Below are 26,200 nucleotides of genomic sequence, written 5' to 3'. Positions count from 1 at the left end.
GCATGATTCTGGGCAAAATGAGAATCATAATTTTTTTGCTTAGAATAAAAAGATCACAATTTTCACGGCGTAAAATCTTTCACATTATACAAAACAAAATTGGGCTAACTTTACTGGTTAGTTTTTTTATTTATTTATTTTTCATTAAAGTGTAATATTTTCCCCAAAAAATTACATTTGAATGACTTCTGCGCAAATACAGTGTGGCATAAAATATTGCAACAACCACCATTTTATTCTATAGGGTCTCTACTAAATATATATGTTTGGGGGGTTATAAGTAATTTTCTAGCAAAAAAAAAAAATTATTTTAACTTGAAATCAACAAATGTCAGAAAAAGGTTTAGTGTTTAAGTGGTTAAACTTCCTTCATTTACACACCAAAGTGTATTCCTTTGATCTAAAGGACAAATCTCTACTAGTACTGGAACTAACATGCATCCACTGAAGTCTGAAAAAAGTTTGAATTCCTGTTCTTCACACTTGTTCTGGGCCCTGAACTCACTAGGTAATGGTCTGCACCAAAGAAAAAAAAAATCAGCAATGGCTACTTCCAAAATTCTATGCTAACAGGTCTCTTCAAAGTTGTGTCTGTGCCAAAAATGACATAATTTTTGCATGACTTGCCAAACTAATGATGTTTTTAATTGTTTCCTGTGATATACTGCAGTATACCAGTTCCATGAGCAGATGTGCGTGTGTGGGATGTTTTCAATAAACTATTGTTAGACATGACTAATTGGCCAAAGTACCATGTCTAATAATAATAATACTCTTCGTCATATGTGTTAATGTTTGCAACATTTTTTTATTTGGAATATCAGGCAAACATCACATAGCCTTATAACCCATGTAAATCTGGTGCATAACAACTGTAATGCCCTGTACACATGGTTGGAAATTCAAACGGAAAAGGTCCAATCGGATTATATTGTCGGACAATCCGATTGTGTGTGGGCTCTTTTTTCAGTTGGCGTTTCCGACGGAAAAAATTTGAGAGCAGGATCTCAAATTTTCCAACAAAAAAATCCGATCAGACTTTTTCCGATCGTTAGTAGAGAATTCCAATCGTACAAAGTGCCACGCATGCTCAGATCAAATTAAGAGACCAAAGCTATTGGCTACTAGCCACAACGTAGTCCCGTCGTAACGAACAAACGTTGTTACGTTCCAAACGATCGGATTTTCCGACAACTTTGTCCGACCCTGTGTATGCAACACCAGTTTAGAACAAAATCCGTCCGGAAAAATCTGATGGATTTTGTGGTTGGAATATCCACCCGTGTGTATGGTACATTAGGGTAAGTTCACCTTTTATAACATGTTAAATGTTACACCCGTATTCAAGGTGTAACATGTTACTGCTGCCCCCAAACTCCCTGCTGTGCCAATTGGCCACGTCATTCATTCAAAGAGTTCTGTCAGTGGGAGAACTACAAGTATCAACAGCCTTTGTGGCTGTCAGCTTGTAGTTCTCAATGAACTACCAGGGTGCTGTTGAGCACTCTAAGTAGTTTAATGATGCTTCCTGTCAGTGAGAAAGTGCCTCCTGACAGTCTTCAAGAGCCCTGCATTGCACCTGCGATTGGGGGTGTGATGCTTTACAGGCTCCCAATAAAAGAAATAATAATTGCTAATTTTTTTTTTACCTGCAAAAAAATGTGAATTTCTTTTTTTTTTTTTTTTTTTAAAGGTGAACTAGAGCTGCGCGATTAATCGTTAAGAATGAAAATTGCAATCTTTTTCTCTTACCACTCTTCAAAACAGCATGTCAATATTATTTAACAAGTGCAGAGAGTTCTCACAGCTGGGGAACAAAATAATAAAAATCCGGGCAGCATCACAACACTCCAATAAGTATATTTTTGTTCTTTTAGCAAAGGAAAGAACTCCAGCATGTAAATTAAGGAAGTTTAACCATTTAAAGACCAAACCTTTTTTGACATTTGTTGATTACAAGTAAAAATCATTATTTTCTGCTAGAAAATTATTTGGAAAACCCAAACATGATATATTTTTATTTTAGCAGAGACCCTATAGAATAAAATGGTGGTCGTTGCAATATTTTATGTCACACCATATTTGGGCAGCGGTCTTTCAAACGCAATTTTTTTCTTTGAAAAAATACACTTCAATGAATTTAAAAAAAGCAACTAAACTTTTTTTTTTTGTCTAATGTGAAAGATGTTACACTGAGAATCGTGATCTTCATTCTAAGCAAAAAAAATCGTGATACTTATTTTAGCCAAAATTGTGCAGCTCTAAGTTGAACTTATCCTTTAAGAAATCTGCACTCATCATTCCTCTTTCTTTCCTTATTCATCTGAAGCCACTTCGTGTTCCCTGCTCGAACCCCTCCCCACTCCATAGGACATGCTTAACTTGTGCAAAAGTTTAGCCAAGATGCATGTTAAAGAGGAGCGCCCTTCTCCCCAATAAAAATCAAAAGTCAGCAGCTACAAATACTGTAGCTACTGACTTTCAATATAAGGACACTTGCCTGTCAAGGGATCCAGCGATGTCCTCACCCGAGCTGATTCTTAAATTGGCTTTAGATGCAGGCGCCAACATCTTCGGTAAGGGAAACCAGCAGTGAAGCCTTCTGGCTTTCCTACTGCACAAGTCATTCTGCACTTTGTGAATGTTCCCGCAGTCTTCTGGCACCTGTGATGTGTCCCAGAAGGCTGCAGGGGGAAGGAGAGTTTGGCGAAATTCTGCAAAGATCGCCACAAAAATCTGACCAGAAGTGAATACTGGTAGCTGTCAAAACAAAAACAAAATAAAGTGGCAAATGTGACAATGGAGGGGAAGGGATGCCAACAAGCAGAACTTTCCCTTTACATCGTGTACCCTAACAAAGGCTCCTAAATGATAAGGTGCCTTCAAGTGTTGCAGCAAAGATTACAGTGCAGGTTGGAGGGGCTAATGGTAGGTTCTGGCCTTGTGTGTGTGTGTGTGTGTGTGTGTGTATGTATGTGTGTGTATATATATATATATATATATATATATATATATATATATATATATATATATATATATATATATGCACACAAATATAGGCTAATTTCAAAAAGATATGTGAAAAGACTCTCATTCTGAATGATGCCATTGCTTAAACTCTCATTCTGAAAGTACTATTTTTACTTGGCTACAATGCTGCAAGCTAGCATTTTCAGAGGGAAAGATCAGCAATGGCAACTAAACTTGATTCTTAAACTTCTACACTAAAAAACACGCATATAAATAGTGTGGTACAACAGTATTTATATGCAGATATAAATATGCATAAATATCTATATAATTGCAAATGACCTTATATCACCAAATTACCTGGAAGTGTACGCATACATTGCATTTCAGCTTTTTTTTATTTTGAGGTTTTGCATCAGTTAACAAAAGAATACATAACTGTATAAATGAGTCTGACAGTTGTTTTGAAACATTTGCAAGGTAGATTTACAGTTAAAAGTAAACAGTAAGGTCTCTGGGAGTTTAGGATATGCTGCAAAATAGGAACCTATATCTTGTAAACCCCAATGCTCAGGTTATCTAGATATACAAAAGTCAGATAAGGCTAGAATTGTTTTAATGTGAGCATACCCAAAAGTTTTTCTGTTAGTATAGTATAGAGAGAATAGGAAAACGAAAGAAGAGGGGCGAAGTGGGAAGAAAGAAGAGGAGGGAAAAAAGGGGGGGAGGGGTAGGAGAAGGTCACCACTGGGTGAGCCAGGAAAAAGTAGGTCAGGGCCATGACTTAGTGAAGAGCGCAGGCCCAAACATTGTTTGGATCAGACGTATTGCAAGTATTCCTCGGAGAAGCAAAAGAGACTCCAATAGAACCATCTGGTCTTATGCTCTTCGGTTTTGTCACAGAGGTAAGGTCTTCCAGTTGCTCAATATCATTCACCCTTGCCTGCTATTGTGTAAGAGTCAGGGCAGATTGTTTTTCCACATACCCGGGATGCAAGCTCAAGCTGCATTGAGCAGGTGCTTAAGCATAGATTTGTGGTACCTCTTCTTGGACAGTGGTATGAGATTAAGCAGTATTGCGGCTGGGTTATCATGTAGGGAAATGTCGGTAAATATGTGGATAAGTTGTAGCACAGTTTTCCAGTAAGTGCAGAGCTTAGAACACTCCCAGAAAATGTGTAAGAGAGTGCCTTCGGACGAGCCACATCGATAGCATTGATTTCTCTGTTGAGGTAACAACTCGGCAAGAACTGATGGGGTTCTATACCAACGTGTCATTAACTTGTATGTGGTTTCCTGGTATCTGCTGCACAGGGATGATTTATGTGCAAAAAAGAGTATACGCTCCTTTTGTGGGCCAGAGAATTTAACCTCTAGTCCCCTTTCCCATTTAGCAAGGAAGGAGGGTTGGAACAAGCATGAAGTTTCAGAAAGTATTTGTAAGAAGTAGAAAGATCCTCGAATCGGGTCCCTTCTCAGACATAGCTCTTCAAATGCATGCAATTCTCAGGGAAACAGTGTATATTTTTGCAAAGATTGAGGTAGATAAGAATTATCTACTATATTAGTGAATAATATTACATTGTAGAGCAGCAGGGGTTAATTTTCTTTAGGATTTTCATTGCTGTTTGTGACCCTGGTAGGGGGAATCGCCCATACTCCAGGATGACATGGCCTAAGTGAAAGTTGCAAACATTTTATTAGGTAATCCTCTAGAGCCGTGGGAGGCTTCCTGAGTCTGGACCCCTCCCCCCTACAGTGCAGTACCCGGCAGGTACAGTACTGCAGATTTTAAGACGTCTGTGTGTTTGTATGGAGAGGACTGGAGAAGTCATAGGCATTGGTGGATGACCTGAGCAGAGGTGGTTTGGGGCCGCTCTGTGCAATTCTGTGCACAGAGCAGATAAGTATAAACCTGTAAACAAAAATTCCCAGTTCACTTACCAGCCAGCTTGCAACAAACCAAATTTACCTTTAACAGTTCACGTTAAAACAAAGGGTATAGTTTGCACACATTTGCAAATGTATGCGTAAGACTACAGAGGCCACGTCACAGCACCACCATGTACTGCAGTCCTAACTCTATAAATGTTGAGTTTCCAAAGTTGGAGAACATGTACAATAATGGATAGAGTAAGGCAGGTATGCCTGGAGGAAGCCCACCCCTCCTTAAGGGTATAGATAGGGATGCCCTGGACACCTAGCAATAGCACAATGGCAGCGAAGGTATCCAGTGCATCCCCTCACCAATTCATCAACAGTACAAACAAATGGCAACTACCCAAACCTATAAATGGCCTCTGATGCAAGAAGCATATGGAAGTGCGACGCACGTCAAAAAACAAAAATTCCCGACAAGCTTACCAGCCACCTGCCACTAAGTAAATTGACCTTGTCTAACAGTTCATGTTTAAACAAGGGTTTTCGTGTGCACACATTTGCAAATGCAAGCGTAGGCTACAGAGCCCACGGCACAGCACCCCAGGTGTACTGCTGTCCTAACTCTATAAATTTTGAGAGTCTCCAAATTTGGAGCAATTATAATAATGGATAGATTAAGGGTAGGTATGCCTGGAGGGTGCCCACCCCTCCTTAACCACTTCCCGACCAGCGCACGACGATGTACGTCGACAGCATGGCACGGGCAGGCATATTGGCGTACATGTACGTCCAATATTCGTTGCCGCCGTGCCATCGGGAGCGCGCCGCCGGCGGCGCGCTCCCGCGCTGGTCGGGACCCCCGTGAGTCCGGTCGCGGGACCCGCGGACTCGATCGCCGCGGGCATCCCCGCGATCGTCTCACGGAGCGGCCGAATGGAGGAAATGCTGTATAAACAACATTTTCCCATTCTGCCTAGCAACTAGTGACGCTGATCTCTGCTCCATGTGATTGGAGCAGAGATCAGTGTACACTAAATGAAAGCCCAACCCCCCCACAGTTAGTAACACACCCCTAGGAACACTTAACCCCTACACTGCCACCCACTGGTTAACCCTTTCACTGCCAGTGTCATTTACACAGGAATCACTGCATTTATATAGCAGTGATTACTGTATAAATGACAATGGTCCCAAAAATGTGTCAAAAATGTCCGATGGGTCCCCGACAATGTCGCAGTCACAATAAAAATCGCAGATCACCGCCATTACTAGTAAAAAAAAAAAATAATAAAAAATTATTAATAAAAATGCTATAAAACTATCCCTATTTTGTAAACGCTATAACTTTTGCGCAAACCAATCAATAATCGCTTATTGCGATTTTTTTTACCAAAAATATGTAGAAGAAAACGTATCGGCCTAAATTGAGGGAAAAAAATGTTTTTTTATATATTTTTGGGGGATATTTATTATAACAAAAAGTAAAAAATAATGCGTTTTTTTCAAAATTGTCGCTCTATTTTTGTTTATAGCGCAAAAAATAAAAACCGCAGGGGTGATCAAATACCACCAAAAGAAAGCTCTATTTGTGGGAAAAAAAGGACGTCAATTTTGTTTGGGAGCCACGTCGCACGACCGCGCAATTGTCAGTTAAAGCGACGCAGTGCCGAATCGCAAAAAGTGGTCTGGTCTTTGACCAGCAAATTGGTCCGGTCTGAAAGTGGTTAAAGGTATAGGGATGTACTGGACACCCAGCAATGGCACACTGGCAACAAAGGTATCCAGTGTGTCCCCTCAAGTAAAAACCTGTGTTTGGATCCCTTACTGGTGCTTCTGACTCCTCCTACTCCCTGGCTCAACACTGCCCACTGCTCCTTCATCACTGGCTTTGATTGACAGCAGCGGGAACCTCACCAAAGCATGTGAGACCAGGAAGTGAGGGGATAGAATAGCTGCAGACAGGCACAGCGCCTGATCGAATGAGGGCTCAGGTAAGACTGACACTGTTTTCCATGTGCTTTTCAGTGCCTGGAGAACTGCACGTGCTGCATACGGCCTGCCATTCAAGCAAATGCCTGTACATGGCCATACCTTTGCAAGCGCTGACGCTTCTGTGTAAAGAAATGGAGATAAACTCCACGCAAACCTTGTGTACAATATATAACAAATACAAATGTGAAATAGTAATCAATGAGTTGCGCCTCTGATTAAGTGGTTATACTTAAAATAGTAGTTGAAATATGGTGTAGAGGACGCTCTATAGCAACAAGAATAAAAAATATATGTGAGATATGCCACACATTATTCCTACATAAAATAAAGTGCAATGTGCAAACAACCTATGTATGTATGTATTGCTATCTGGCTTATATATATATATATATATATATATATATATATATATATATATATATATATATATATGCCAGATAGCAATACAAAGTATTAAATAGTCCCAAAAAAGAGTCACAAAAACTCCAACATCATGTGATTGTGTTCAAAACCTCTCCATAGAAGAAGAAAAGCAACCTTCTCTCACCAACTTGACAGAGAAAAACACCCAACGTGCTCTAATACAAAATCTGCTTACCAAAAAAAAGACTTTGACTCCTTTAAACTTGCCGATTTGGCTGCTTACGTGATATTGTGCATTATCCCGGCACTGGGGCTGCTAGAGTGTGCTGGATCAAATGGAGCCTCACGGCTAACCTCCACCATTAGCGTGTGTGTGCTGGATGGAATGGAGTCTCACAGCTGTTCGCCGCTGGTGTGCGTTCCACCATCTTACCCGGAGGAACCAAAGGGACCTGAAGTTGCGTGGAATAGCGTGACCAAGTACCACCTCGATGTACGTTTCGTTTTTACGTCATCAGGAAGCGCACTTGGTCACTGGAGAACATGTATATTTATAGTGTAGGTCGAATACACACTAATTGTCAGCATTTAAAAGGGAAATTTTGGGCAAGCAGCCGCAGACTGGCATTGGTTTTACCCACCTATGTGCATCTGACACATTGTCTGAACATGTAGGTTTTACATTTGGGAAATATGTCGGATGTGTATTCGCTATACTTAGCTGTATCCTTGTAAACACTGATGCTTCTTTGCATCAGCATTTACAAGAGTACATCCATGTATAGCCTTTCACTTATATGACAGGCTGTACATGGCACATACGGCTTCCCAGGCACAGGAAAGCGACAGGAGATTTACACTAGGTGTAAAATATGCCTATAATTGTCAGTGTGCATGAACCCTTATGCCGCGTACACACGGTCGGAGAATCCGTCGGAATGCTTCTTATCGGACCGTGTCGTCAGATAATCCGACTGTGTGTGGTATGCATCGGACTGATTCCGTCCGAATCTCCATCGGACCCAATTTTCCAACATGTTGGAAATATTTCCCGACCAACTGGGCCGGTCGGACGTAATCCGATCATGTGTAGAGAATTTTGATCGGACCAAGTGCCACGCATGCTCAGATCAAATTCCTACATCAAAGCTATTGGCTACTAGCCTGAATGTAATCCCATCATAATGAAATTACGTCATCACGTTCTGAAAGATCGGATTTTTCGACAACTTAGTCCGACCGTGTGTATGCAACAGTTTCGGACACAATCCGTCAGACTAAATCTGACGGACAAAATCCGACGGATTTGGTTGTGGAAATCTCCGACCGTGTGTACAGGGGCTTAGACTGGATGTATTGCAGTATACATTTTTGTTAATGGTATCACTTGCTAAATAGTTTTCCCTTCTTTTACAGGGCATTGATGAATCAAGCAAAGACAAGTAAGTAACAATGCTATTTCAGCAAAATATTTCCTTGTGCACCTTTTTGTGGAGCCCACATGTAGATATTTTTTTGTCACTAACATTTAGCAGTATTTTGAGCATCTGTAAATCTACTGACCGTTGTTTGTTATGTGGGACATTTTGGCAAGTATCCACATTAACAGCTACCATATTGCAGCAAATATAGTACATTATATAACTCGGTCAGTGTTTTCAAAGTTATTAGATGCTGTTTTCAACTTGAACTGGAAAAAATTGAAGGCAGCATCTGCTTGGTTATTATGAGCAACACAGAGATATTCTTCCAGACATTTAGTACATAATGCCATTTTGTGTAAAGTTTTCTTCATTTTCATTGTCTGTTTCTGCCAAAGGATGTAAACAGGCTAAGGACCATAATCCTTGTTTAGTACAGGGCATCTGCCATTGTCACATCAACAGTTTATATTTAGATATTTCCTTTTGTATTTTGCAGCAGGAACACACAAGAGGCTCTTAATCCAGAAGATGAAGTTGATGAATTTTTGGCAAGGGCAATAGACGCAAGAAGTATTGACCAGTTACGAAAAGATCATGTTAAAAAATTTATTCTCACATTTCAAACCCCAGACTTGGAGAAAAAGGTAACTCTGGTGTTCACTATAAAATAATTTTTAGATCAGTATGGGCCAATTCATGTGGAATTCAGACATTCTAATTTTTGCAACCAAAAGGGCAACAATGGAAAAGAAGGTAAAAAGGTGGGTATTTTTAAAGAATAATGCCACATTTACATAAAAAAAATTAAAGCCCCTATTTGAGACGAAAACTATTTTTTCCCATCCCTGCCTCCCTCTGCCCTCTAACTGCCTTCTATCCCATCCTACTAGGCCTTTTTTTTACCCTTTTGATGTAAAGCCAAATATACTCGCCTAAGTCCTCCTCCAGGTCCCTCACCACTGCCAGTTCCAGATGTTTTAGACCACAAATTCAGTGGTGCAATTGGAGTCCTCCACCATACCCCTGTGATGTCATCAGAGGGCCCTACCACTGGACATCCAAAAGGAAGTGTCTACGTCATGCGGGCATTGATGTGGACATTTGAAGTGCCAAGCAAAAGTAAACCAAATGGTAGAAGACTCTGGGCTGTGAGTGATTGCAGGTATTCGCCAAGGTGCTAGCCCCAGTTGTTGGGTTTAATGGCATGGTTGTTGAAGGTCAGGTTCTAAGAGACAAAGGAATCTTAGACTCTGGGAATCCTGCAATGCTTCAAGCCTGGAAGTCTACTTCTCTTAAGGTCTGTTATTGAACATGGAAAGCATACTTCACATGTTTTGAATCTCAGGGCTTCCACCCTAGTAGTTCTCTGTGAAAGAAAAATCATCTCATTCTTGCAGATGGCCCTGATCCACATTTGACTCTTGGCACTATTAAGTTTCAGGTTTATTCCCTTTGTATTGTTTCAAAGACTCTTTACATAGTCACATAGTAGGTGAGGTTGAAAAAAGACACAAGTCCATCAAGTCCAACCTATGTGTGTGATTATATGTCAGTATTACATTGTATATCCCTGGATGTTGCGGTCATTTGGGTGCTTATCTAATAGGTTTTTGAAACTATCGATGCTCCCCACTGAGACCACCGCCTGTGGAAGGTAATTCCACATCCTTTCTGCTCTTACACTAAAGAACCCTCTACGTAGTTTAAGGTTAAACCTCTTTCTTAAATATATAAAAAAATATTATTTTTCCTCAGTTTAGGGTGATACGTATTCTTCTACATATTCTTGGTAAAAGAAAATCGCAATAAGCGTTTGATTGGTCTGCGCAAAAGTTATAGCGTTTACAAAATAGGGGATAGTTTTATGGCATTTTTATACATTTTTTTTTTTTTACTAGTAATGGCGGCGATGATCAATTTTTATTGTTACTGTGATATTATGGCGGACTCCTGGGGAGTGTTTCTAACTGTGTGGGGGGGGGGGGGGCATAGCTGTGTGTGACACGTCACTGATCTCTGCTCCAATCACAAGGAGCAGAGATCAGTGACACTGTCACTAGGCAGAATGGGGAGATGCTTGCTTACATTAGCATCTCCCGTTCTTCCTCCCATGAGACAATCACAGGTATCCCCGCGGCGATCGAGTCTGCGGGACCTGCAATCTGACTCACGGAGGCCCTGACCAATGCGCCGCGCCACCGGCGGCATGCACGAGATGGCATGGTGGCAAATTTAAAGGGACGTACCTGTACGCCCATTTGCCCATCCGTGTCATTCTGCTGACGTACATCGGCGTGCGATGGTCAGCAAGTGGTTAAAACCCACCCCCTCCACCTCCCACCGCTAACTTTCACTTATAACTACTCCCCCCATGCTCCTTTCTCATCTCTTTCACCCCCCTTCTTCCCCCCAGCACTGATTAATCCCCCCCAACACTGATTAATCCCCCCCAACCGATCTGACCACCACCAGAAAACCCACTCCCCGCAGCCACCATCATTAGCCAGCATCCCTCCTCTGCAGCTCCCACTGGCCTCAGGTGCTGCATGGGGCTAGGGGGTCCAGATGTGTCCCCCCAATACCTCTGATACCCATGCTCCTCTCTGCACTGATCTCCTATGATCTGTCAGCTTGGAGAGCATGGCGGGGGGGTGGCGAAGTTTTGGCTTTGGGGGCTTGGTATGTGTATACCAAACCCCCCCCCCCCCCCCGTACAATGGTGCTGCTATATCTACTGACAGCTGATCATTGTAACCGCGAGTATTACAATGCATCAAACTGTCATTTTATGAATGAATGGAATCTCTATACAGATTCTACTCGTTCATGTAAATGCTACAGAGAAAAGGGACTATCTTCAGTCCCTGTCTCAAAAAAAGAGATATGGGGGTCTGTTTATCTCACCAAAGACCCCCCCCCCCCCCCCCCAAAAAAAAAAAAAAAAAAAAGAGAACTGAAAAAAAATTAAAAACTGAAAAAAAAGCACACATAGTAAGATCCACCAGGTCCCCGCCCACACTCACCCCTCCACGGTGACAGCCCCCACCCCTCCACGGCTTCCTCTGCTTCTCCACCCAGCCAACCCGATCCATCCTGGTTGGCCAGGAGCAGAAGCCGGAAGACAATAGCTAATATTACTTCGCTATTGCAACAAGTTGGTGGGTTCGGGGTGCAATGCTTTGCGCCCTTAGCCCAACTTTTTTCAAACCAATTATAGCCTTAGGCTCTAATTATGCAGCTTGAAAAAAAAAATCGTTCAAACGCCCCTGCGCCTCTAATGGACCAGCCGTTCCTGATCAGACCCCTTTCACACAGAGTGGACTCTGTCAACCAGATCCCCCTGCTCAGCAAGGGATCTGTCTGCTTATCCCTGCTGAGGGGGTGGATGACAGGTCCGTGTCTGCTCCGCTGATACAGAGCGGACACGGACACAGCCCGCTATTCTCTATGGGGTGGTCGGATGGAAATGGACCGCCTGTCCATTTCCATCCGATCCACTAAGTGGATGGGGAACAGGATCCCGAATTTTTAGCGGACTGGACTGGATCGGATGCAGGCGGGTGTAAACAGACACATGTCCATTTATATCAGCCTCTCCATCGAGAACAATGGGTGGTCCGATTGGGCCCGCCTGAAAAACGGACAGGCAGACCCAATCAGTCTTCTTGTGTGAAAGAGGCCTAACAAATTCTGAAAGCTGTGAAAAATGAAAACCTCCAGATTGTTAGAGAAATTTTTGGGTACAAAAATGCAATTTACAATTTACAAATATTTATTTTTTAATTTCATACGGGTTAAGCTTTTATATTTAGTAGGGATTTAGCAGGAACTTTGTAAAATTAGCTGTGTTTTTATCTGCTAATAATGGTTTTAGTTTATTTTTTGCAAATTTATTGGTTTGATAAACATTTGTGCAAATACCACGAGGCCTAAAAAATCAGTAGCACTTTCTTTTTATTCCAGCGGTCATATGCTTTCAGAAAATATATGGTTTTGGGGGGTTTTCACAAATTCTGAAAGCTGTAATGGAGAAATTAAAACTTTCACAATTTTAGAGAAATTTTGATATTTACATTTTTGCAAACATTCACTTTTCACCATTTTGCAAAAAGGCGGAATGTAAAAATTACAAATATTTTGTTATTAACTCAATACGGGTTAAGCTTTTATATTTAGCAGGAATTTTATAAAATTAGCTGTGGTTTTTTTTATCTGCTAATAATAGTTTTAGTGTATTTTTTGCAAATTTATTGGTTTGATAAACATTTGTGCACATATCGCGAGGGCTAAAAAATTAGTAGAACCGTCTTTTTTTTCTAGCGGTCATATGCTTTCAGAAAATATATGGTTTTGGTGGTCTTTCACAAATTTTGAAAGCTGTAATGGAGAAATGAAAACCTTCAGATTTTTAGAGAGATTTGGATATTTACATTTTTGCAAACGTTCAATTTTCACCATTTTGCAAAAAGATGTAATGGAAAAATTACAAATATTTGTTATTTATTAACTCAATGCAGGTTAAGTTTTTATATTAAGTAGGAATTGTGTATCATTTGCTGTGTATTTATCTGCTAGTCCTGATTTTAGTGGATTTTTAGTAAAAATATTGTTTTGATAAACATTTGCGCAAATATCGTGGGACCCTAGAAATCACTAGCACCTTCTTTTTATTCTACTGGTCATGTGCTTTCAGAAAATATATAGTTTGAGGGGTCTTCTACAAACTTTGAAAGCTATAAGTGAAAAATTGCAAAATGGTCTGGCCAACTGAGGGTACAAATGGAGCACATGGCCTGGCAGCAAAAAGGTTAAAAGATGAATAGTAATGTATGTAAAACAGGAAGTGATAAGGGGCAAGCTTAATTTTGTCACAGTGCTACTTTAGCTCAGCATTTCGTAACCTTTTTTTTGTCAAGGCACCTTTTACAAATATGCAAAATCCTGAGGCACCCCAGTCTAAAAAAACATAAATGTTGCTTATCAGTTTGGAAACCTGTGCCTGGAACGATGCACACAAACGCCTTGATGAAATTAACATCTGAAGCCCCCCTTTACATCAGTGGTTCCAATAATCAAATCAAAGCACCCCTTTACATTGGACTTCCTCCTTCACATAAGAGTCCCCTTCTCACGTTAGGATTTCCCACTTCACAGTCACAACTTCTTGTCTCTGCCCCCCTCCCATCAGAGGCCCCCCATAAAGAGCCCCTAATCGCACAGTCCCCAAATAACCTAGTCCCTGTCACAGCCCACCAATAATCACACAATCCTCTTTTTACAACAGAGTCCTACCCTTTGGCTCCAGCAAAGGGCGGGAGGTGAAGTCATCGGACTTCTGTCTTCTCTTCAAATGCTGGGCGAAGCTCTGCATGCCGCCTGTCACGAATCAGTCATGCATTTTCATAGTACAGGCAAGCCAGTTACCATTACCATGGCAACAAGTGACACCTTGCATCCTGACCTTACACCATCTTTAGTGGCTATGGTGCTGGAGGTCAACTTGCCTGCACCATGACAACTCCAGACACTAATTAAGGGCAAACTGGGTCCCATACTTGCAGCATCCCTGGGGATCCCAGCTGGTACTCTTGTTGATAAATGCTGCATTAGAGCATCAGATGGGGTAATTTATGAATGAAAGTGTATAATTATGATAAATCTGTCTCATAGTCTGTCTGCTCCTGTTTAGCATTTTGCTGCTGTATGCCAAAATTCATTCATTCATGTCGCACAAAAAGCAGAACGTAGCCTTACTCCTTTAAATGTATAAAGTAAAAAATTTAAAAATGAGAAAAAGGTATTCAAATGCACTTCAATATGATTAAAAATACTACAAAATTATTAAATGACCTTAGTCATACTGGCATTTCTGTATTTAGCTTTATAAATGCAGTAGAAGTTATCTGGGAAGTATAAACAACTTATCTTAATTGTACAGTACAGGACACAAGACTTGAACTCAGACAATGGGCTCTCTGCAGGCTACCTTCAGGTGATTTAACATTAGCAAAAAAAAACTTGTTGGGTCCACCCCCAGAGCATACCCGTTTAACTCAGCCCACCCTGCGAGACTCCCATTTTTTCTTTCTCTTGTCCTTAGGTGATATCTTTCCTCCACTCTTTTCTTTCCCATTCATTTTTTTTCCTGAAACATTTATACATTTTTGACTGCTAACTGCAATTTTTGACTGCTTAAGCAGTTTTCTATATGATGTGTTCCCAGCTGTCTTTTCTGAAAAAAAAACAACACATGCAGCACATTGCTCAACTCCTGTTGCCATCTTCTACAGATACTAGCAGTTCTTGTATCCAAACACCCAAAATCCCATCCATTTCAATCTCCATTCTATGAGTACCTCACTGGGGATCCCTTCACTTAGCAATACCGGATCACAGGTGCAAGGGAGCTGGGACAAATGGGACAAAGAGTATGCATTCTGCTGACAGCCTACATGAAACTCAAATAACCTCTCAGGATGATAACTGTTCCTTTGTCCCAGAGTAATGTTCTATTATTACACTGCTCCCCATACCTGACTCTTCAGGCACACACTATGGGGCCCATCTGACAAAAGCAGGTGCCATTATGTCTAAGTTCTTTAGCAAGCTCTCAGCATTTCTATTACCTTTGGCTTCTTGAGGCCAGAAATACTACATGTCTTCTATTCTCCCTGACCCGATTCAGAATAGAGGTGGTGACCTCCTTTACTTGAGAATATTATGGGGGTAAGTATTGTGGACCTGATTTTGTAGTGGAGACCACATGGGGTCTTTCATTCCCTTACATATATTTAGGTACAAACTACATCCTTGTGCCAAATGCCGTCTAATGTGGAAATGCTTATTGAAATTGTGGTCACTAGAAGCACTTGACTCTGTATAGCCTAAACAAGCCCCTATGGGCACTTGGCTGATTTAAAAAAAAAAAAAAAAAAAAAACTTCCTACACACGCACAGATCAGTTGAGCACTTTATAAGGACTGGCCCAATCCTTAGGGATATTACCTGCTCTAAACTTTTTGCTAAAATGTATCTTATGGAAATCGAATTTAAGAAGAAATGGTCTGTTCCAGTAGTAGAGTATTTCAGTTCTCAATAAACACTTTACAGTTCCTATTGATGATCCCTCTTTTAAGGATTCTGTTGATAGGTGTCTGGAGGTCTGCTTTTAAAGGCCTTATTTTCCCTTGCAGGTCCAGACCTGCATCCAGCTATTGCTGCCTTGTCTATTTGCCATACCATTGCTATCTGAACAAGACAATAAACCAAGACCAGGAACGGAACTTGTCTTTAATGACCATGCTCTTAGAACAATTGCGGCTAAAGCCTGCAGTATTGTTTATTTTATGTTAACGCTCTAGAGAATGTATTTTGCAAAGTCTCTAGAACTTCCCCCATCTCTGTGCATTAGCACAGGATTTTGTGGTTAAAAGCTTGGTCTGCTGAACCTGCTTGTCAAAACCATCTTCTATGCATACCTTATGCTGATGAGCACCTATTTGGAGAATCCCTTGATAAATTCAAGGGTACTCCTACCCCATATGAAAAGCCCAAATCTCCTACTCCTATGGCTGCTACGCCTATTCAGTTAAAGGGACCTTTTCCCTCTTCCTAGGCGTCCATATGCACACCAAGATTTAACATCTCTTTTCGCCACAAGGCATGGACTTCCAAGTCCACCTAGCCTGCCCTGAAGCCTTCCTCACAGTAAAAGGAAGTCCCCCACTCTATGAAGTGGGTGATTGTCTGTTGCTATTTACGCGAGTCTGTATCCAAGATGTCCCAAACCTCTGAGTCCAATCTGCCATTTCAGATGGATGCTAAATAGAGTTTGTATATCTTCCCTCCTCACTTTTTGCCTTCCGTTCTGACCAGCTTCAGATTAAAAGAAAGCAGATGTAATAACTGCCTTGTTTCAACTTTAGCACAAGCAGTGGATTTACCAGTTTCTTCAGGTTTGTATTCAAACTTATTCACAGTCTCAAAACCAAATGGGTCATCCACCCATATTAACTTAAAATCTCTGAACTGATTTCTTTGTGTACAAAAATTCCAGATATAATCCATGAGATATGTCATTGCATCTCTCAGCCACACAGAACTCTTCTTGACTCTCCATTCCTGCCCTGGAATTTGGGAAATATTTCCTTCACATATCCTGAAATTTGGTAACAATTGATGCCAGCCTTACAAGCTGGTGCAGAGTTAACAGTTACCTGATTGTGCAGGGGACTGGTCCCCACAGGAGTCAAAACTTCCCATCCAAATTCAGGAACTATCTGATTTTCTCTCCAACACTGGACCTCCCTTCTGCAAGTTCATCTAGTTGAGGTACAGTCAGACAGGGCACAGCAGTGACCTACATAAACTGTCAAGGAAGCATCAGAAGTCAAGCTGCCCTATGACAAACAAGTCTGATTCTCTCCTGGGTGGAAGCTCAAATTACAGCTCTCACCAATCCACATAATTGAAGTGGACAATTGGCAGGTGGATTTCCTAAGCCATCAAAGCCTAGATCTGGAGAAGATCTTTCAAAATCTCTGTCATAGGTGGTGAAAACCAGGTGTGAACATCCTGACCTTCAGCCTCCAGATCCTCTAGCCTTCACAGTAGATGGTCTTGAAATTCCTTGGACTTTAGGTGGAAGACCCTTGGCCTTTTCCAAATAGACCAGACTTTCTAGCCCAAGGCCTTATATTACATCCTGCTTCTCAGTCAGTGGCTTTAAATGCATGGTTGTTTAAACCTACAGTATCTCACAAAAGTTAGTACATCCCTGACATTTTTGTAAATATTTTATTATATCTTACGTGACAACACTGAAGAAATTGCACATTGCTACAATGTAAAGTAAATGTTCCGCTTGTATAACAGTGTAAATTTGCTGTCCCCTCAAAATTAATTAACAGCCATTAATGTCTAAACCGCTGGCAACAAAAGTGAGTACACCCCTAAGTCAAAATGTCCAAGATGGGCTCTAAGTGTCAATATTTAGTGTGGCCACCATTATTTTCCAGCACTACCTTAACCCTCTTGGGCATGGAGTTCACCGGAGTTTGACAGGTTGCCACTGGAGTCCTCTTCCACTCCTCCATGACGACATCATGGAGCTGGTGGATGTTAGAGACCTTGCGCTCCTCCAACTTCCATTTGAGGTTGCCCCACAGATGTTCAACAGGGTTTATGTCCGGAGACATGCTTGGCCAGTCCATCACCTTTACCCTCAGCTTCTTTAGCAAGGCAGTGGTTGTCTTGGAGATGTGTTTGGGGGCATTTTGTTGGAATACTACCCTGCAGCCCAGTCTCTGAAAGGAGGGCACCCTGCTCAGCTTCAGTATATGTCACAGTACATGTTGGCATTCATGGTTCTCTCAATGAACTGTAGCTCTCCAGTGTCGGCAGCATTCATGCAGCCCCAGACCATGGCACTCCCACCACCATGCTTGACTTGTAGGCAAGACACACTTGTCCTGGTACTCTTCACCTAGTTGACGCCACATGCGCTTGACACCATCTGAAACAAATACATTTATCTTGGTCTCCTCAGACCACATGACATGGTTCCAGTAATCCATGTCCTTAGTCTGCTTGTCTTCAGCAAACTGTTTGCGGGCTTTCTTGTGCATCTTTAGAAGAGACTTCCTTCTGGGATGACAGCCATGTAGACCAATTTGATGCAGTGTGCGGTGTGTGATCTGAGCACTGACAGGCTGGCTCCCCACCCCTTCAACCTCTGCAGCAATGCTGGCTGGCAGCACTCATACATCTATTTGCCAAAGATGACCTCTTGATATGACGCTGAGCATGTGCACTCAACTTCTTTGGTTGACCATGGCGAGGCCTGTTGTGAGTGGAATCTGTCCTGTTAAACAACTGCATGGTGCTGCAACTCAGTTTCAGGGTCTTGGCAATCTTATTATAGTCTAGGCTGGTGATGGCGAACCTTGGCACTCCAGATGTTTTGGAACTACATTTCCCATGATGCTCAACTACACTGCAGAGTGCCTAAGCATCATGGGAAATGTAGTTCCAAAACATCTGGAGTGCCAAGGTTCGCCATCACTGGTCTAGGCCATCTTTATGTAGAGCAGGAATATGCAATTAGCAGACCTCCAGCTGTTGTAAAACTACAAGTCCCATCATTCCTCTGCCTCTGGGTGTCATGCTTGTGGCTGTCAGTCTTGCTATGCCTCATGGGAGTTGCAGTTCTGCAACAGCTGGAGGTCCGCTAATTGCATATCACTGATATAGAGCAACAGTTCTTTTTTTTCACATCCTCCCTTTGCCATGAGGTGCCTTGTTGAACTTCCAGTGACCAGTATGAGAAAGTGAGAGCGATGACACCAAATTTAACACACCTGTTCCTCATTCACACCTGAGACCTTGTAACACCGAGTCACATGACACCGGGGAGGAAAATGGCTAATTGGGCCCTATTTTGACATTTTCACTCAGGGGTGTACTCACTTTGGTTGCCAGCAGTTTAGACATTAATTGCTGTGTGTTGAGTAATTTTGAGGGGACAGCAAATGTACACTATTATACAAGCTGTACACTCACTACTTTACATTGTAGTAAACTGTCATTTCATCAGTGTTGTCATATGAAAAGTTATAATTAAATATTTACAAAAATGTGAGGGGGGTACTCACTTTTGTAAGATACTATAAGAACTAAAGGATATAGGGGTATTTTTGACTCTGGTATTTCTACCTTACTGAGAGCGTGAAAATCCAACTCCTGCAAACTTCCAACTTCCACACGTGGAAGACTTACTTTGCCTGGTGCGAGGACAGGAAAATAAGACCCAGCAAATACTCTATTATTTGTGTTTAGGCCTTTCTTCAGTTGAGTCTTGTCTAACCCTAAGTATGCTTATGAAACAAGTTTCTGCCCACCCCACCAGAACATTTGGATCAGAGCTCTCTGCCATTGGCTTCTTCAAGCTGTTACCTGAATTTTTTGTTCAGGTTCTTAAACCTGTGCACTGTACTGTACTCCATAAAAGGGACTTTACAGGTAAGTCCAAATTTCTATTGTTCTACCCAGATACTTTTTCCTGCATTTAGATGTTCTGCTTTAAAGCTGGTTTAGCCACATGTTGGTGTGTTTAGCTGCATTTAGAGTGTCTAATCAGATGCCGGATTCTGGAGAATTCTAATTTCTCGACACACCGCTAAACTGACCACATCTGAACACAGGTGGCACCATTGAAAAATCATTACATGCATGTGCCTTTACAAATGTCCTCCAAATGCTTATAAATGCAGGCTTTATAGTGGCAGTGTGAATGAAAACACATGGATTTTAAAGAAAAGAAGTGAAGGGGAAAAAAAACACAGAACTGTGGGTGTGTTATCATTTTGCAAAAAGAAAATATTAATTTTATTCACACACACAAGTGGTACAGAATATTTCATAACATTTATCTTGGTAAAAGCAACCCTTTTTTATGAAGCTATCTTTATATTGCTCCAGTTTAAATTTGTTGCCAGTGCAAGGTTTCAGCCCTTCCAAAATAAAAATAAGGGCTCGTTCACACCAGTTCTGGTGCACTATGTTGGTGTGCATTTCCATAAAATGATGCAGTGCATAGAATTAACATAGAAGTAAACAGGAAAAATTACAAGCACTTCAATGAGTTATCACATTGCACGGCAGCACATGTGTGTCATGTGCTATTCATTATCATGTTGCGTGGTACGAACTAGTCCTAAAAGTACTGATGCATATGTAAGGCCGGAATCCATACTAGCTGTGGCTGCGGTTCGCAGCAGGGGGCCGGTGCGTCCATGTCGGGGGGAATCAGGTCCAAAGTTTTGCCTGAATTCAGTCCTGAAACTGAGCCAAAGACGCACGGGACCCTTTTCAAGTGCGGACTGCGGCCGCCCTTGAGGTCTGTCAACCAGCTCCATTGAGAGCCAGTCCCAGCCTCCTGTCATGCAATTTGGATGCGGAGATGCCTGCATCCAATTTGCATAAATGTGAACCCAGCCTAAATGTAATAAACTAGCTGACCCATAGTACTGTTCTTTTGTAATCTGTAATTGTTTACTGTAATATTACAAAAAGGGGATTGCTACTTGGGGTAATGCAAATTCCCCTTTAAATATTCTTTTTTTTTTTTCTGTATGTTTCAGTATTCCAAAAAAGTGGATGATCGCTTTGGAGGTTACGTGGCCTGCACCCTGTTGGTCTTCTGTTTTATTTGTTTTATCCAAATTGTCATCTTTCCCCAGTAAGTGTGTAAATGTTAAATCCTGCCTTCTATATTCAACAAACTGTGTTACGGAGCTTTTGCTTAACTACTTAGAAACCATGTAATCTCTATTTAAAGGGTCTGTTCACCCAAATCAGATATGGCCATATGTGGTAGATGCTGGAGAGTTTCATATGTTCTTTTCAGGGGCTCAATTTGTGAGTTACCTATACTTAATTTCCTTGATTTATACAATTGCTGTGGTTATTATGAGGAGTCCCCACTCTTCTTGTTGGATGTTGTAATTATTTTATATTATGGAGAATGCAGAAGAGTTGCTGGAACACACAATGTGGGTTAGAAAACCTAAAACTGTCAGGTGGGCTGGAAACAAGGAAAGGAATTATGACAGGAAGATCTCATTGGCGGAGTATACATAAAATGCCAGGGGCTGAGACAGACCATTTTTATGCAGTTGTATTACTAAATGGCTCAGTGTCTGCTGCATACAAATATGCTGTTAAACATTTAAAGGTACAGGATTCACGAAAATGTCATTGTTTTCATGCGGCTTTGAGTACTTCCCCAGGTGACCCTAATTTTCTTGTGCAGTTCCTTGTTAATGCTTGGCGTGTACACGAGCATCTTCATCATTCTGGCCAATATCCTGTTTGTGTGTGCGGTGTACTCCTGTATAAAGGTGAGCGAATGCAGCAATTTTATGTTGAGGAGGTGAGGGGGACATAATCTTCAACTGAGACTTCAACTCTCACATCTTTTACAGCTTTTCCCAACAGCCTTGCAACGGGTGTCTCGAAAGATTGTCCAGTCACGAACAAATAGCACCCTCACTGGAATTTTCTCCATTTCATTGGTATTCACCTCCGCCTTTGTTAACATGGTGAGCATCTAAAACCTATATTGTATCATTTTAAAAGAAAGTGTAGTTCCTTGTTCTTTTTGGTGATTTCTGTTTTATTATTTGTAATTATCTTTTCTGTTTATCTGTTTAAGTTTATAAAATGTTGGTGTTGTCTCACTAGTTATTCGTGTTTTTTTTTTTTTTTAAGTTTGCCTGTAATCACCAGAGCCTTGTTGAATGTGCTGCTGAAGAACTGAACATTAGTCGAGATTCCGTCAATGCCTGTCACTTCCAAATGCTCAACTATAATATGAGTATGGAAACTGCTCCCTGCGGATCTGATCAGCCATCTTGCAACTTTCCTGAGGTATTGATACTGAGGAATATTATTGTGTACAGAAAATAAAAAAACTGATGATTTTTGTGGGTAACCCTTTGCTGATGGCAACATACTGAATTGCAAAAAAAAAGAAATCATTTAAATACCAGGTTTTTTTCTGATACTTTTGGTTAAAATCTTTATTTTTTTTGCTAGAAAATTGGCACCCCCAAGCATTATATACGGTATCTCTCAAAAGTGAGTACACCCCTCACATTTTTGTAAATATTTTATTATATTTTTTTCATGTGACAACACTGAAAAAAATGACACTTTGCTACAATGTAAAGTAGTGAGTGTACAGCTTGTATAGCAGTGTAAATTTGATATTCCCTCAAAATAACTCAACACACAGCCATTGATGTCTAAAACGCTGGCAACAAAAGCGAGTACATAGTAAACATTTCACACCCCTAGTAAATGTGAAGGTTGTATTCACTTTTGTGAGCTACTGTATGTATGTATGTATGTATGTGTGTATATATATATATATATATATATATATATGTATGTATGTATGTATGTATTAGTATTTTTTTTTTTAAGCAGAGACCTTAGAGAATAAAATGGTTTTACAATTTTTTTATGTCACACAGTATTTGCTCAGCGGTTTTTCAAAACAATTTTTGGGGTAAAAAATACACTTTCTTTGAATTTTAATGCAAAAAAACACAATACATAAAAGATGATGTTACACCGAATATGTCGATACCACACATGTCATGCTCTAAAATTGCGCATGCCCATGCATTAGCGGCAAACACAAATAAAATGTAAATTTTACTATCCATAGGCGACGTTTTAAAAACATTTGCAGGTTACCACAGATTTACACAGGAGGTCTGGTGTTGGAATTACTGCCCATAATCTGACGTTTGCAGTGATAACTCACATGTGTGGGATGGTCGCTGTTTGCGTGCATGCGGGACCAACACTAGCGTCGGCCTTTGCACACAAGGGGAGGGGGCACTTTAACCATGTGTGATCAGGAGAGGCAGAAAAAGGGACGTGAGTGTGTGTAAACACACACATACCTATTCTGTGAGGAGAGGCAAATTGTGAGTTCTTAATAGCTAGGAACCACAATCTGTCATCTCCTATAGTGCGTCCCCTCCCCCTACTGTTAGAACACGCGCTAGGGAACACAGTTAACCCCTTGATCGATTCCTAGTGTTAACCCCGTCCCTGCTAGTGACATTTATACAGTAATCAGTGCATTTTTTATAGCTCTGATCGCTGTATAATTGTCAATCGTCCCAAAAATGTGTCAAAGGTGTCTGCCATAATGTCGCAGTCTCGATAAAAATTGCAGCTTGCCGCCATTACTAGTAAAAAACATAATAATAATAAAAATGCCATAAATCTATCCCCTATTTTTTAGACGCTATAACTTTTTATGCAAACCAATCAATATAAGCTTATTGTGATTTTTATTACCAAAAATTATGTAGACGAGTACGTATCGGCTTAAACAGAAAAAAAAATAGCTTTTTAAAAAAAAAAAAATTATAGAAAAATATTGTTTTTTTTTCAAAATTTTTGCTCTTTTTTTGTTTATAGCGCAAAAAATAAAAACTGCAGAAATGATCAAACACCACCAAAAGAAAGCTCTATTTGTGGGAAAAAAAGAACGTCGATTTTGTTTGTGTACGCCGTCGTATGACCGCGCAATTGTCAGTTAAAGCAAAAGATGGCCTGGTCATTGAGCAGCCAAATCTTCTGGGGCTGAAGTGGTTAAAAAATTATTATTATTTTTTTCACTTTTATTGCTGTCACAAGGAATGTAAACAACCATTGTGATGGCAATAGGCATGTGACAGGTACTTTTCATGGAGAGATCTGGGGTCCTCCTTCCAGGTTCATAGACTCTGGCGGTGTGAGTGACCGGAGATGTGATGACGTCACTCCTGCTAATGCTGTTTAAGGTACAGGACTCTGAAGGAACGTCCCGGGTGGCCATTCCTTCAGAACGCATTCAATGGTGACGTCACCAACTGCTTTGACAATAAATATCTCTGTTGAAGAGATATTTACAATACCTAAAGGTAAGCCTCATTATAGGCTTACCTATAGGTACAAATTATGCATGGAAGTTTACTCCCACTTTAAAAGCATTCAATCACACCAAAATCTGTGTTTTCAAATGCTTTTTATTTTTTAAAATGGGGAAGTTGACATCCAGATAAGCCGAAAGCGATGTAAGGTCATTGCTTCCGGGTTACCGTAGCTGAGAGCCGATGAAAGCCGGAACCACTTTTATTTGGCTGTATGAAGATCCTCTGTTGTACTAGTTTGCTAGTAGTTCTGTTATTTAGTAAATTATTGATTTTGGCATCTATGCTTGTAATCTCAGAGATATTTTGATGTTTTTAGTTATCCACTTATCTGTTTTATCATTGTCAAATAGTAATTTATATGAGATAAGGAAAGTGTTTAGTCGGCTTACATAGGCTTGCTCAGCACAAAAAAGTTATGAGGTGGATATGTAACTTTAGGAGCATTTTGACTAAATTTGCGAACATTGTCTCTTGCACAATCAAGCATTTCATCCATTTTGTTTTTGACAGTACTTCAACTACAGCATTCTGCTGAGCCTGCTGGCCTGCTCTGTGTTTCTTCAGATCAGCAGCATCGGAAAACTGGCTCTCATGTTGTCCATTCAGGTTATCTACATTATCATCGTAGAAGCGCCCGAGGTTGTTCTCTTTGACAACTATGACCTGCTGGTGACTGCAAATGCATTGTAAGTCATCTCTGACATTTGAGATTCTCAGATAGTCCTTGAAAATGTGAATAAACTGTTATAGTAGAAAGTATTTTTTTTTAGGATTATAAATACTTTAGAACAGCTGTGGATTATGATGACCCCAGGAATCATTTATATAAAAAAATGTATATGTATATAATTTGCTCAAGGTTATGTACTTCAGACTGTTCTATATTATTTATCTACATGATATATGCGGTACATTAAAGTGGTTGTAAAGGCAGAAGTTTTTTACCTTTGCGGAATTCTATGCAGTAAGTAAAAAAACTTTCTGCATGCAGCTTTCCCCGCAGCCCCCCCAAGTATATACCCAAGCCCGTTCTTCATACAGCAATGTGCACGAGAGCTGAGGCTCTCTCCCTCCTCATTGGCTCAAAAACAGCTGCAGAAGCCATTGGCTCCTGCAGCTGTCAATCAGAGCCAGTGACGAGAAGTGGGGGAGTAGGGCCAAGCCCAGTACTGTTTGTCTTATTGACACTCAGAACAGGGCTCGGGAGCGAGCACACATGACAGGCTTGCTATGGGGCACGTAGTAGGGGGTGGAGCCCTGTGCGCTGATGGGGATCCCAAAATAGGAGGGTCAGAGCTGCTCCATGCAAAGCCATTGCAAAGAGCAAGTAAGTATAGCATGTTTGTTATATTTTTTTTTTTTTTTTTTTTTTTTTTTTTATAAAAGCCAAGCTTTACAATCACTTTAACTCCACACTGTTCCACTTTGCACATTGTGCTGGTTATTGTATAGTCCATGCTATTTGACTTTGTTGCGCTGTTTATATAATTTTAAAACTGGGCAGTGAAGGATTGAATCTAGGCACCACATCCCATTAAGTAAATAGAAACAACTGGTACAAGGTACCAAAATAATATGCAAATAGATAAATAAAAATATAAATTTTATTAAACATACATTTCTTTAAAATTACAATGTTCAAAAAAGCATAGAATTCATATAACAGGTGCAGCCACTTCTTACGCTACATGTTTCGCTCATAGGAGCTTTTGAAAGTGCTGCATGAAGTTAAATACTACAAAAGAAACGAACAATTATAATTATATTTGAAAGATTATTGTGACAATAGTGTCAAAAACAAAATTGCATAACAAATCATAAATCATGATTACATACATTTTTTCAAAAAATAATGACGAGCTGAGAATGCATGCCTACCAGATGCTTTTGTTCACAATAACACTTGAATTAATCGGACAATTCTGATGCCTAGACTGAGAGTGACAGAGTTATAGAGGCAATTGAGCAACCATATTGAGAGGTTAAGATACTGAAATATATAATCCACATGTCAATTTTAAGCTCTATGACCCTAATTGATCAAACTAAGATCATAGAAATGGTTAACAGTAG

At 40.6% G+C, this 26,200-nt stretch overlaps 1 protein-coding gene across 2 annotated transcripts in view; it reads left to right on the top strand.

Annotated features, from left to right (window-relative positions):
* Positions 1–26,200, top strand: part of ADCY6 (adenylate cyclase 6) — a 357,827-nt gene that overhangs the window by 296,169 nt on the left and 35,458 nt on the right. For both annotated transcript variants that reach the window (XM_077483314.1, XM_077483312.1), the window contains exons 11-17: positions 8,623–8,648; positions 9,127–9,274; positions 20,771–20,868; positions 21,442–21,529; positions 21,614–21,730; positions 21,900–22,058; positions 24,638–24,813. In XM_077483314.1, the coding sequence (XP_077339440.1) occupies positions 8,623–8,648; positions 9,127–9,274; positions 20,771–20,868; positions 21,442–21,529; positions 21,614–21,730; positions 21,900–22,058; positions 24,638–24,813 (812 nt within the window). The remainder of the gene's footprint in view (positions 1–8,622; positions 8,649–9,126; positions 9,275–20,770; positions 20,869–21,441; positions 21,530–21,613; positions 21,731–21,899; positions 22,059–24,637; positions 24,814–26,200) is intronic.

The sequence above is a fragment of the Lithobates pipiens genome, unplaced genomic scaffold (genome assembly GCF_037356315.1).
Source record: "Lithobates pipiens isolate NorthernLeopardFrog02 unplaced genomic scaffold, aLitPip1_a1.2 Scaffold_16, whole genome shotgun sequence".
Taxonomy (NCBI): Eukaryota; Metazoa; Chordata; class Amphibia; order Anura; family Ranidae; genus Lithobates; species Lithobates pipiens.
This window is presented reverse-complemented; position numbering and strand designations above follow the sequence as displayed.